This window comes from Chiloscyllium plagiosum, unplaced genomic scaffold (genome assembly GCF_037043375.1).
Source record: "Chiloscyllium plagiosum isolate Xiang-an unplaced genomic scaffold, Cpla_swu_hap1 HiC_scaffold_18, whole genome shotgun sequence".
Lineage (NCBI taxonomy): Eukaryota > Metazoa > Chordata > Chondrichthyes > Orectolobiformes > Hemiscylliidae > Chiloscyllium > Chiloscyllium plagiosum.
The window spans coordinates 1932011-1945843 of NW_028270156.1; the positions used below are offsets into that span (position 1 = coordinate 1932011).

At 45.0% G+C, this 13833-nt stretch overlaps 1 protein-coding gene across 7 annotated transcripts in view; it reads left to right on the forward strand.

The window, feature by feature from the left end:
• The window catches only part of LOC122557603 (SH3 and multiple ankyrin repeat domains protein 2-like), a 1564835-nt gene that overhangs the window by 1355567 nt on the left and 195435 nt on the right, over positions 1-13833 (forward strand). For all 7 annotated transcript variants that reach the window (XM_087996234.1, XM_087996235.1, XM_087996236.1 and 4 more), the window contains one exon: positions 11456-11591. In XM_087996234.1, coding sequence (XP_087852360.1) covers positions 11456-11591 — 136 coding nt within the window. The remainder of the gene's footprint in view (positions 1-11455; positions 11592-13833) is intronic.

The following is a 13833-nucleotide window of genomic DNA, read 5'->3' on the forward strand; positions in this document are numbered from 1 at the left end:
GTTCCCCTGTATCCCATTCCTCCTGACTTTCTGAATGAGCCTACCATGGGGAACCTTATCAAATGCCTTGCTGAAGTCCATATGCACCACATCCACAGCTCGACCCTCATCAACTTTTCTAGTCACATCCTCAAAGAACTCGATAAGGTTTGTGAGGTTTGTGATAGGATAGGATTTATAATCATTGAGAAAGAACTAAGTTGATTAGGGATAGTCAACACGGTTTTGTGAAGGGTAGGTCGTGCCTGACAAACTTTATTGAGTTCTTTGAGAAGATGTCCAAAAAGGTGGATGAGGGTAAAGTGGTTGATGTGCTGTACATGGATTTCAGTTAGGCATTTGATAAGGTTCCCCACGGTAGGCTATTGCACAAAATACGGAGGCATGGGTTTGAGGGTGATTTAGTGGTTTGGATCAGACATTGGCTAGCTGAAAGAAGAGAAAGGGTGTTGGTTAATGGTTCATCCTGGAGTTCAGTTACTTGTGATGTACCGCAAGGATGTTTTGGGGCCACTGCTGTTTGTCATTTTTATAAATGACCTGGATGAGGGCGTAGAAGGATGGTTTAGTGAATTTGCAGATAACGTTAAGGTTGGTGGAGTTGTGGATAGTGCCAAAGGATGTTGGAGGTTAAAGAGAGACATAGATAAGCTGCAGAGCTGGGCTGAGAGGTGGCAAATCGAGTTTAATACAGAAAAGTGTGAGGTGATTCACTTTTCATGGTAGTGTAGATGAGCAGAGAGATCTAGGTGTCCATGTACATGGATCCCTGAAAGTTGCCGCCCCAGGTTGTTAGGGTTGTTAAGAAGGCGTACAGCGTGTTAGCTTTTATTGGTAGAGGGATTGAGTTTCAGAGCCACAAGGTCATGCTACAGCTGTACAAAACTGTGGTGCGGCCACACTTGGAGTATTGCATACAGTTCTGGTCACCGCATTATAGGAAGGATGTGGAAGCTTTGGAAAGGGTGCAGAGGAGATTTACTCGGATGTTGCCTGGTATGGAGGGAAGGTCTTACGAGGAAAGGCTGAGGGACTTGAGGCTGTTTTCGTTGGAGAGAAGAAGGTTGAGAGGTGACTTAATAGAGACATATAAGATAATCAGAGGGTTAGATAAGGTGGACAGGGAGAGCCTTTTTTCCAAGAATGGTGACGGCGAGCACGAGGGGACATAGCTTTAAATTGAGGGGTGATAGATATAGGACAATGTCAGAGGTAGTTTCTTTACTCAGTAGTAGGGGTATGGAATGCACTGCCTGCAACAGTTTAAGAAGGGTGGTAAGGACAAACCAGGGAACTATAGACCAGTGAGCCTGACGTCGGTGGGCAAGTTGTTGGAGGGAATCCTGAGGGACAGGATGTACATGTATTTGGAAAGGCAAGGACTGATTCGGGATAGTCAACATGGCTTTGTGCGTGGGAAACCATGTCTCACAAACTTGATTGAGTTTTTTGAAGAAGTAACAAAGAAGATTGATGAGGGCAGAGCAGTAGAAGTGATCTGTATGGACTTCAGTAAGGCATTCGAAAAGGTTCCCCATGGGAGACTGATTAGCAAGGTTAGATCTCATGGAATACAGGGAGAACTAGCCATTTGGATACAGAACTGGCTCAAAGGTAGAAGACAGAAGGTGGTGGTGGAGGGTTGTTTTTCAGACTGGAGGCCTGTGGCCAGTGGAGTGCCACAAGGATCGGTGCTGGGCCCTCTACTTTTTGTCATTTACATAAATGATTTGGATGTGAGCATAAGAGGCACAGTTAGTAAGTTTGCAGATGACACCAAAATTGGAGGTGTAGTGGACAGCAAAGAGGGTTACATCAGATTACAACAGCATCTGGACCAGATGGGCCAATGGGCTGAGAAGTGGCAGATGGAGTTTAATTCAGATAAATGCGAGGTGCTGCATTTTAGAACATAGAACATAGAACATAGAAGAATACAGCGCAGTACAGGCACTTTGGCCCTCGATGTTGCGCCGATCCAAGCCCACCTAACCTACACTAGCCCACTATCCTCCATATGCCTATTCAATGCCCGTTTAAATGCCCATAAAGAGGGAGAGTCCACCACTGCTACTGGCAGGGCATTCCATGAACTCACGACTCGCTGAGTAAAGAATCTACCCCTAACATCTGTCCTATACCTACCACCCCTTAATTTAAAGCTATGCCCCCTCGTAATAGCTGACTCCATACATGGAAAAAGGTTCTCATGGTCAACCCTATCTAAACCCCTAATCATCTTGTACACCTCTATCAAGTCACCCCTAAACCTTCTTTTCTCCAATGAAAACAACCCCAAGTGCCTCAGCCTTTCCTCATTCGATCTTCCTACCATACCAGGCAACATCCTGGTAAACCTCCTCTGCACCCGTTCCAGTGCCTCTACATCCTTCCTATAGTATGGCGACCAAAACTGCACACAATACTCTAGATGCGGCCGCACCAGAGTCTTATACAACTGCAACATGACCTCAGTACTCCGGAACTCAATTCCTCTACCAATAAAAGCCAGTACGCCATATGCCTTCTTCACCGCACTATTTACCTGGGTGGCAACTTTCAAAGATTTGTGTACATGGACACCAAGATCCCTCTGCTCATCCACACTACCAAGGATCCGGCCCTTAGCCCAGTACCCCATCTTCTTGTTATTCTTACCAAAGTGAATAACCTCACACTTACCTACATTGAACTCCATTTGCCACCTTTCTGCCCAGCTCTGCAGCTTATCTATATCCTGCTGTAACCTGACACATCCTTCCTCACTGTCAACAACTCCACCGACTTTCGTATCATCTGCAAACTTGCTCACCCAACCTTCTAACCCCTCCTCCAGGTCATTTATAAAAATGACAAACAGCAATGGTCCCAAAACAGATCCTTGCAGAACACCGCTAGTGACGGCACTCCAAGATGAACCTTTGCCATCAACTACTACCCTCTGTCTTCTTCCAGCCAGCCAATTCCTAATCCAAACCTCCAACTCACCCTCAATGACATACCTCTGTATTTTTTGCAGTAGCCTACCATGGGGAACCTTATCAAACGCCTTACTAAAATCCATATACACCACATCTACTGCTTTACCCTCGTCTACCTCCTTAGTCACCTTCTCAAAGAATTCAATAAGGTTTGTGAGGCACGACCTGCCCTTCACAAAACCATGCTGAAAAGCAAATCTTGGCAGGACTTATACACTTAATGGTAGTGTCCTAGGGAGTGTTGCTGAACAAAGAGACCTTGGAGTGCAGCTTCATAGCTCCTTGAAAGTGGAGTCGCAGCTAGACAGGATAGTGAAGAAGGCGTTTGGAATGCTTTCCTTTATTGGTCAGAGTATTGAGTACAGGAGTTGGGAGGTCATGTTGGGGCTGTACAGGACATTGGTTAGGACACTGTTAGAATATTGCGTGCAATTCTGGTCTCCTCCCTATCGGAAAGATGTTGTGAAACTTGAAAGGGTTCAGAAAAGATTTACAAGGATGTTGCCAGGGTTGGAGGATTTGAGCTACAGGGAGAGGCTGAACCGGCTGGGGCTGTTTTCCCTGGAGCTTTGGAGGCTGAGGGGTGACCTTATAGAGGTTTACAAAATTATGAGGGGCATGGATAGGATAAATAGGCAAAGTCTTTTCTCTGGGGTTGGGGAGTCCAGAACTAGAGGTCATAGGTTTAGAGTGAGAGGGGAAAGATATAAAAGAGACCTAAAGGGCAACTTTTTCACGCAGAGGGTGGTACGTGTATGGAATGAGCTGCCAGAGGATGTGGTGGAGGCTGGTACAATTGCAACATTTAAGAGGCATTTGGATGGGTATATGAATAGGAAGGGTTTGGAGGGATATGGGCCAGGTGCTGGCAGGTGGGACTAGATTGGGTTGGGATATCTGGTCAGCATGGACGGGTTGGACCGAAGGGTCTGTTTCCATACTGTACATCTCTATGACTCTATGACTCTAGTAGACTTGCCAACTTTACGAGCATTTAAATGGTCATTGGGTAAACATATGGATGAGAATGAACAGTGTGGGGTGGATAGGCCTCAGATTGGTTCCACAGGTCAGCGCAACATCGAGGGCTGAAGGGCCTGTACTGCACTGTACTGTTCTATGTTGTTACATAGCAATTTTCTTTGCTCAAAGTGGTCGTTTCTTGCTGTAGAGCAGTGCCTGTTTGGTCACTGGGTGTTTCTGAACTCTTTCCTCGCCACACACCACACTCTCCTCTAACTGAAACATGGCATGTATGGAATTGGCTGAGGTGGAGTGTGATCAGTTTCTGATTGTTTAATGTCAATGGTCATAAGACACAGGAGCAGAATTTGGCCATTCGATCCACAAGTCTGCTCTATCATTCAATCATGGCTGATCCATTTCTAAATCCCACTCTCCTGCCTTCTCCCTGTATGCCTTGATCCCCTCACTAATCCAGAACCTATCTCTGTCTTAAATGCACTCGATGACTTGGCCTCCACAGCCCTCTGGGGCAATGAGCTCCACAGAGTCACCACCCTCTGGCTGAAGAAATTCCTCCTCATCTCAGTTCAAAAGGGTTATCCCTTCACTCTGCGGCTGTGCCTTCAGATCCTAGTCTGGCCTATTCGTGGAAATATTGATTCAAGATGGCGGTGGAGTACGGTATCAAAGCCAGACCTTGTCCACTCCATCCATTTCTTTTCTTCTTTTTCCTCTTTTTGTGTTTTCTTTTTCTTTTTTTTCTCTCTACTTCCCTCCATTCCTCAGACAGACGTCTGGCCTCGAAGTGAATCCCAGCGCTGACTCCCTGCTTTACAACTTCAAGACTGTAATGCTTAACTTTTAACTTTTTTAAAATTTTTCTAATTTATAGCTAATGTTTTATATCTAGGTACCTTTGTACCCAAGATGGAACCAGAAATGGTAGACTTTGTAACTTTTCACTGTATTTGTGTGTCCCAGTACCTGAGTGATACACTTGAGAAATACACTTGAGTGATAAAAATTCTATTCAGTCATAAAAACTGATCACAAACTGTGATCAAACTTTACTGTGAAAGAAGGGAATCATAAATGTATTTTAGCCGAATAAAATTGCCTAAAATATTACGTGTTTCAAAACCAATTCTAACAGAGACCACACGGTATTGTTTTCAGACAATAGGTTTTCTGTGGCTGACACATTCACAATACAGAGCAGGCCCTTCAGTCCATCAGCTCTGTGCCATTAATGAGAACAGGAATGGAATTGTTTATTCAAACTTCAGTACGCTGGCTCTGTAATGGGCAGTGAAACTGATCAAGAACCTCACTTGCCGGTTTTGAAGAAGTCACTCACCTATTTCCCAGGTGTCATGTGTTGATGACAATTCAATAAAATATGACAATAGATACAATGATGGTTACTTGTTTATAAGTAAATTAAAGCTCCTTATTAAACATGAACTTCCTTAAAAATACCACTGCCACTTTCTTCAGATTTACTCAACTCACAAAATACTGTGAATGTCCTGCTGAAACATTCAGCTAAACTCCACCTCCTCCCCCTTACTGCCAAAAATCAACTCAGCCTGGAAACTGGGGCTGAAAGTCCCTACTCTGGCTGAGTCCAAGGTACATTGAGGGTTTTTTGTGAGGATTTCACATCATGAGGCCTAGTGGGGTTTCCTATCCTATCATGAGGCCTAGTGGGGTTTCCTATCCTATCATGAGGCCTAGTGGGGTTTCCTATCCTATCATGAGGCCTAGTGGGGTTTCCTATCCTATCATGAGGCCTAGTGGGGTTTCCTATCCTATCTTGACAATCCACCTCATTAACTATCTACCTTGCCACAACAGCATTCTTCATATCTGATTCCAGCCCCATCTTACTACAGACAGAACACCTGGAATAACTCACCCCTCGGTACCCGAATTCACTGGGAGCCCCTGTACTTGGGCCTTGGTCAAGCCTCCTCTGTGCACTCAGACAAACATGGTCAGGCCCGGAGCTGCCCAGCACGGTTCCTGGTATTTGGATATGGGAGATGGGGGTAGTTAGGTGTCCTGCGGTATGGAGCAGCAGCTGGATGGGGTGGAATCTCCACTTGCCCCTGGCCCAGCAGAGGAGACTCTGATATCACACCATGGTCGGAGTAGCAGTCTCAGCATCTGGAGGAATTCCCAGTGCCACCTGGAAGCAATCAGGGTCTTTCTCCACTCTGTCAGGGTTGACTGACACCATCTTCTCTGCAATACCTCACCCTCACTCTGCCTCTGCTACTGCACCCACCTCCTATCGAGGCTCATGCTGTACCCCTCTCACCATCACCTGCACTATCCTCCCTTGCTCTCACTCACCCTCACCCACCACAACCCCCCGACACCACTGACCCTGCCTACTCACTGCAGTTTCCCATTAGTTAGCAGGTTAGTAAGGTGGATATGGGGCATTAACAAAGTATTTTAAAACAATAGTGATCATTAACTGGCATTGCACCAGTGCCTAGTGAAAAGCACACCATGCTGCTTGCGAAAAGGAGAGATGTTTGTGACATTGAGTTGGACCTCACTGTATTTGTCTCCTGAATCTGCCACACATCTCACCATTGGCCCATTGCCCAGACCCTATCAGATTCTGCTTTGGTCCACAATCTTCCTACCTGCTCCTATCTCCTCAAGTCTCAGAGAGCCAGAGTTCCAAGGCAGGGGCTGAGCAACAAAGCTACAAAGATACTCCAATGCTCGCTCTTTAACCTCCACGCTTCACTTCAGTGACTGGTGAAGCTTTCTGAATGGGTGTTGGTCTGGCAATGTGCATCAAGCGTTCAGTCCAAATATCTCACTGATGAAGCAGAGTGGTGGCAGAGAAAAACATGATTGTTGGTTACTTTTGTACAATGTTTTAAAAGCCACCAGGTCAAACAGTCCTTCTGGAACAGTGACATAATCCAATCTGACTGCCCTCAGGAGTGCTGATGGAAAAGAGTGTTTACTATGGGCTGGTTTATAACAGGTGAGCATATGATGGTGGCTATTAGCTTTATTTCAGTTGAAAATAATCAAGGATTGATTTGAGCTTATCAAAATCAAGATTGAAGGTTTTTCAAGCAGTTCCAGTAGCTTAAAGGAGACCTGACTGGGTCACACGCAAGTATAACCTTTCTTTGAGAAAGGATGTTTTCAGAAACATTAGCAGACTAGACAACCTCTGTAGGAAATATTTGTTTGTGAAACATCCAGAGCAGCGTGTTTGGTTCGAAATCTGGAGGCTATTAGAAGTGGAGAAAGATTAAGCTCTCAATTTGAGGAATATTCATGTAAGAAGATTGTCTTGGAAAGGAACTGGAGTCAATTGATTAAGTAACACTTAAATATTTGATATAAAGAGGCCATTTCTCCAGATTTGAATCTTTGTAATGAATAGCGTTGGGAAACTTTTTTTTGCTGTGTGTTTTAATTATTTTTAAACTGTTTTTCTGATTTAAATAGTTTGGTTGGTTACTTTATTTTATTGTTTCTTCTTTTATGTAATGAAATTCAGTCATAGAAACATAGCGTTATACAGGACGGAAACAGAGCATTCAGTCCAAGCCGACTGTGGTCCCAAATTAAACTAATGCCACCTGCCTGCACTTGGCTCACATCTGTTGAAATATTTCTTATTCATGTATTTATCTAAATATCTTTTAAACATTGTAACTGTACCCACATCCACCACTTCCTCTGGAAGTTCATTCCACACATTAACCACTCTCTGTGTAAAAATAAAATTGCCCCTCATCAATTTTAAATCTTTCTCCTCTCACCTTAAAAAATCCCCCTATTCTTGAAATCCTCTCCCTGGGGAAAGGGCACCTGCTATTCACCCTGTCCATGCCCCTCATGATTTTATAAATCTCTTTAAGGTCACCCCTCAGTCACCGATGCTCCAGTAGTAAAACTCCTATCCACCTCTCCTTATAAATCAGACCCTCTATCAGACCAGCAAAATCCTGGTAAATCTCTTCTGAACCCTCTCCAGCTTAATATTGTTCCTATAACAGGGCCACCAGAACTGGACACATTACTCTAGAAGAGGCTTCACCAATGCCCTGTACAACCTCAACATAATAGACAATAGACAATAGGTGCAGGAGTAGGCCATTCAGCCCTTCCAGCCTGCACCGCCATTCAATATGATGATGCCTGATCATTCCTAATCAGTATCCTGTTCCTGCCTTATCTCCATAACCCTTGATTCCACTATCCTTGAGAGCTCTATCCAACTCTTTCTTAAATGAATCCAGAGACTGGACCTCCACTGCCCTCTGGGGCAGAGCATTCCACACAGCCACCACTCTCTGGGTGAAGACGTTTCTCCTCATCTCTGTCCTCAATGGTCTACCCCGTATAATGTCCCAAGTTCTTGACTCAGAGCTCTGAACAATGAAGGCGAGCGTGCTAAACACCTTCTTAACCACCCTGTCTACATGTGATGCAAACTTCAACGAGTTACGTACCTGAACCCCTCGGTCTCTCTATTCTACAGCACTGCCCAAGCCCCACTGTTAATTGTGTAAATCCTGTCCCTTGTTGTTTTACTAACATGATAAATAAAAGAACTGCAACCTATTCTGACTTTGTTTAAGTGATTAACATTGGAGCAATTAGTGTGGAATCCATCAAAACAGATTTCTTTCTGGCATCCAACATATCCGTCATGCTGAGATCATAACAACAGAAAAGGAGACAAATCCTGAACTAGGGATTACATCCAAGCTAAATTGCCCATAGTGTTAGGTGCATTAGTCAGAAGGGAATGGGTCTGGGTGGGTTACTCTTCGGAGAGTCGCTGTGGACTGGCTGGGCCGAAGGGCCGTTTCCACACTGTAGGGAATCTAATCTAATCCCCATGTGCCCCAACATCAGTGGGTTTGGAATGGGCCGTGGCAAACATTTGTGACTGAGTGGATACCATCCTCAAAGCATTTGGCTGGAGAGTTACTGAGATACTTGTGTTCTGGAATGGAGTTTCGCTCTCAACCTTTGATGAGAGACAAGCAACGATGGTGTAATTGAATTGTCACCAGACGAGTGGATTTAGGATATGTTCTGTGGTTCTGGGTTCAAATCCCACCATGGCAAATGGGACCAATCAAAATGATAGAAGTCTGGAACTAAATGTCTATCAATGACCATTTTACAATTGCTGTAAAAACCCATCTTGTTCAGTGTCCTTTGCAGCAGAAGATCTGCCATCCGTACCTGTCTGGCCTACATGTCCCTCTTAACTGCCCTCTGGGCAATTAGGGATGGACAATAATGCTGGCTTATTCAGTGATGCCCACATCCCATGGACAACTACAATAAGAGCTTTACCTCTTAACCTGACACTACAGTTGAAACCTTTGCTTTGAAATGCAGCTTTAGGGAAGAGTACATCCAGCTGCTTTCATTGCCTGGGACCAGATTTGCACAGAAACACAGCAGCAGGAGATCCTTTGACTCAATGCACTCTGCTCAGTGAGTAAAGAGGGTCAGTTCACATCCAGTTCACGCTCCCAATTTAGCCTTGGTGCACACAGCTTCTGGCTGTGTACCCAGTACCAATCCTGTAGAGTGAGAGTGCACCAGATGGGAAAACAGCATTGGTAGCACATTGCATTGCCACTATCTGTGACAACTAACCCTGCCAAATGAAGATAAAGGAGGATCATTATCAACTCTCCTGTTCCAATGTAACCTTCAGTATAACTAGTGTGTGCTCAAGACCTCAGTGACACTCTGTCTCTGGGATAGAGAGAAACAGTGGATTCTCGCTGAGCTGGTCACTGCAAGTTCTTGGCATGTTGCCACCTGCTCTCATATCTGCAAAGGGTGAAAACAGAATGATTTTACAGTTTAAATTGCCTCAATAATGTTTCATCGGATCCACTTAATGCTTTAACAGCAAATTTAACATCATATAAAAATCATGAAGATAGCTGCATTGAGAATGTGTTTCTACTGAGGATTAATCTGTGCAGGAAGCCATTCATTGAGGGCTCTACCATGTTACATACACTCTCTCACTCCCTCATTCACTCTCTCTCTCACACACACACACACTCTCTCACTCCCTCACTCACTCTCTCTCACACACACTGTCTCACACACATACACGTGTGCACACCATCTATATGTGCATGCACACATACCATTCATACACGTGCACACACATTCAGTATGTATATGCACACATTTATACACACATGCATCATGTATATACAAACACTAAAGCATACACATACTCCATGTGTACATGCGTACATACAGATACGTGTATACACACTCACACCATGTAGAGCACGTGGCATTTGATAGCGTCATGGGCTCCATTACTGCTCATTCTACCAAGCTCTGTTTGTTTGGGATTTCGTTCATGGGATGTGGGCATCGCTGGCTGAGTTGGTATTTATTGCCCTGGCCCCTAGTTTCCCATGGGAAAGTGGGGGTGAGCTGCCTTCTTGAACCGCTGCAGTCCATGTGCTGTAGGTTGGTCCACAGTGCTCTTAGGGAGGGAATTCCAGGATTTTGACTCAGTGACACTGAAGGGATGGTGATATATTTCCAAGTCAGGACAGTGAGTGGCTTGGGGGGGAACTTGCAGGGGGTGGTGTTCCCATGTACTTGCTGCCCTTTTCATTCTAGATGGAAGTGGTTATGGGTTTGGAATGTGCTGTCTGAGGAGCTCAGTGAATTTCTGCAGCACGTCTTATGGATCATGCACACTGCTGCTACTGAGCGTCACTGTGGAGGGAGTGGATATTTTCTGTGGAGTTTTGTGGTGCAGTGTAGCCTGTAACATCCTTGCCTCCTTTTCTTTCCTTTCCACCACCAAGCCTGCAGTGATACTTGTTCACAAAAGCAAGTCAATGTCCAGAAGATATTCCATTTTGCTGCTGGATCAATGTTTCACACTGAGACTCATTGTTTGGTTTTAAACAATCTTTAATGGAGTTTAGAAAGTGGTTTCCAGTTAGTTTTTCAGTCTCAGTCTCCTCCATCCTCACGGATTCCTTTTGGTATTGAATGATTGTCCTGATGTTTAAATATTCCCTCCTGGAGGAATAGCCTGGTTCTACAAGGAAGGATACTCGCTGGTGATATTGCAGTGACTGTAACCTGTCAGACTGGGGCACTAAGTCAGGAAACCTCTCAATGAAGAAGGAAGAGGTTAGTGCTTCAGCTCACTGACTGTTTATCCGAACCCGAACCGATTCCAGCTGCAGCAGGTTCAGGCAGCTGTCAGGTTGGAGCAACAACAGATTTGTATCAGGGCACAGCAAGTTGGTCAGTTTTTGTTCGTTCAGGATGTTCAGGGTTCTGGAACCAAGACCAGGAAGATAGAGATTCTCATTGGATGGCAGAACAAATCCAAGGAGCTGATTGGCTCAGTCCTGGCCCCTCTGAAATAATGCAGAGCAGGTGTGGAACAGTTTCTTTGTTGGTTATTGTTACTAAACGTACTCATTTCCAATTTCTTCCAGGTCAACAATGAAAATGTTGTCAAGGTTGGTCACAGACAAGTGGTGAACATGATCCGCCAGGGAGGAAACCATTTGGTGTTAAAGGTTGTGACAGTGAGCAGGAATCTCGATCCAGAGGACACAGCTCGAAAGAAAGGTACTGCTTTTGCTCTCTGGCTCGGTCTTGTTGGACAATGTCCCATTGGGGTATGAATCTGCTGCTTATTTTGAACTTACAGGATCTACACAAATCATTCAGATCAACTGGTCCATACTAGCATTTGTATTCTATAGAAGCTTCTTCCCAGCTGACCTCCTCAATCCCAATGACAGTTTCCTTTCTCCCTTTTGCACTGACCTAGCGTCTGCTCCCTCCTCAAAATGTCTTTCTTACTGGCCTCAACTATTTCTTAGAAAGTCCCATGTTCTCAGGGTACAGAGGGCTCAGTATCAGCCAAATAATTTACTTCTGAAAATGGCAATAACATCTTGGATTTCTGTAGCACTCTTCAGGTAGCAAGTACACCAAACCTCTTTCACAAGAGCATCGATCAGGCAACATTTGAGACAAAATAAAGAAACAAAAGAACTGCGGATAAGGGAAATCAGAAACAAGCAGAAATTGCTGGAAAAGCTCAGCAGGTCTGGCAGCATGTGTGGAGAGAAATCAGAGTTAACGTTTCTGGTTGAGTGACCCTTCCTCAGAACTGATGGTAGCTAGGAAAAGGTTTTTTATGCAGACGATCGGGTGGGGGGAGGGGGTAAGGAGTAAGCGATACGTGGGAATAGAGTCCAAAGAGAGAGAAGAACAGTTGGACAGACAATGAGGTGGATCATGGTCAGCTGCTAATGGGGACTGACAATGGCTGACAATGGGCTGTGTGTAATAGCAGACCATGTGATCACGAGGTCTGGTGTGTGGGGGGTTGGAGTAAGGACATGGGGAAAAGATGCCTCAAGCCCCAACATTATTGAACTCGATATTAAGTGCAGAAGGTGTTACAGTCCCAAGGCAGGAAACGAGGTGCCCCAGTCTTATTCTGCCTCCCACCCACAACTCTTTGTCCAACATAGAACATAGAAAAGTACAGCTCAGAACAGGCCCCTTGTTGTGCCAAGGATTATTCCTAACCTAAAAGAAAATAATCTAACCTACACACCCCCTAACTCACTGCTATCCATGTGCATGTCCAGCAGTCACTTAAATGTCCCCAATGACTCTGCTTCCACCACCACCGCTGGCAACGCATTCCATGCATTCACAACTCTCTGCGTAAAGAACCTTCCTCTGACATCTCCTTTATACCTTCCTCCGAACGCCTTAAAACTATAACCCCTTGTGACAGTCAATCCTGCCCTGGAGAAAAGTCTCTGGCTATCGACTCTATCCACGCCTCTCATTGCCTTGTACACCTCGATCAGGTTACCTCTCTTCCTCCTTCTCTCCAGAGAGAGAGGTCCAAGCTTAATCAACCTCTCTTCATAAGATAAGCCCTCCAGTCCAGGCAGCATCCTGGTAAACCTTCTTTGCACCCTCTCCAAAGCCTCTGTATATTTCCTATAGTAGGGCGACCAGAACTGGACACCATATTCCAAGTGTGGTCTCACCAGGGACTTGTAGAGCTGCAGCAAAACCTTGTGGCTCTTAAATTCAATCCCTCTGTTAATGAAAGCCAAGACACCATATGCTTTCTTAACAACCCTATCCACTTGGGTGGCAACTTTAAGGGATTTATGCACTTACACACCCAGATCCCTCTGTTCCTCCACGCTGCCAAGAATCCTGTCTTTAATCCTATATTCAGCATTCTAGTTCGACCTTCCAAAATGCATCACTTCACATTTATCCAGGTTGAACTCCATCTGTCATTTCTAAGCCCAGCTCTGTATCCTGTCTATGTCGCGCTACAGCCTGCAATTGCCCTCGATACTATCGACAGCACCTCCAATCTTTGTGTCATCTGCAAATTTACTAACCCACCCCTCAACCTCCTCATCCAAGTCATTTATAAAAACTACAAAGAGCAGAGGCCCAAGAACAGAGCCCTGCGGGACCCCACTCAGCACTGACCTTCAGACAGAATACTTTCCATCTACAACCACTCTCTGCCTTCTATCAGCTAACCAATTCTGAATCCAGATAGCCAAATCTCCCAGTATCCCATTCCTCCTGACTTTATGAATGAGCCTACCATGGGGAACCTTATCAAATGCCTTACTGAAGTCCACATACACCACATCTACTGCTCGCCCTTCGTCGACCTGTCTCGTCACCTCCTCAAAGAACTCAATAAAATTCGTGAGGCATGACCTGCCCCTTACAAAGCCATGCTGACTGTCTTTAATCACACTATGCTTTTCCAAATAGTAGTAAATCCTATCCCTCAGAATTCTTTCCA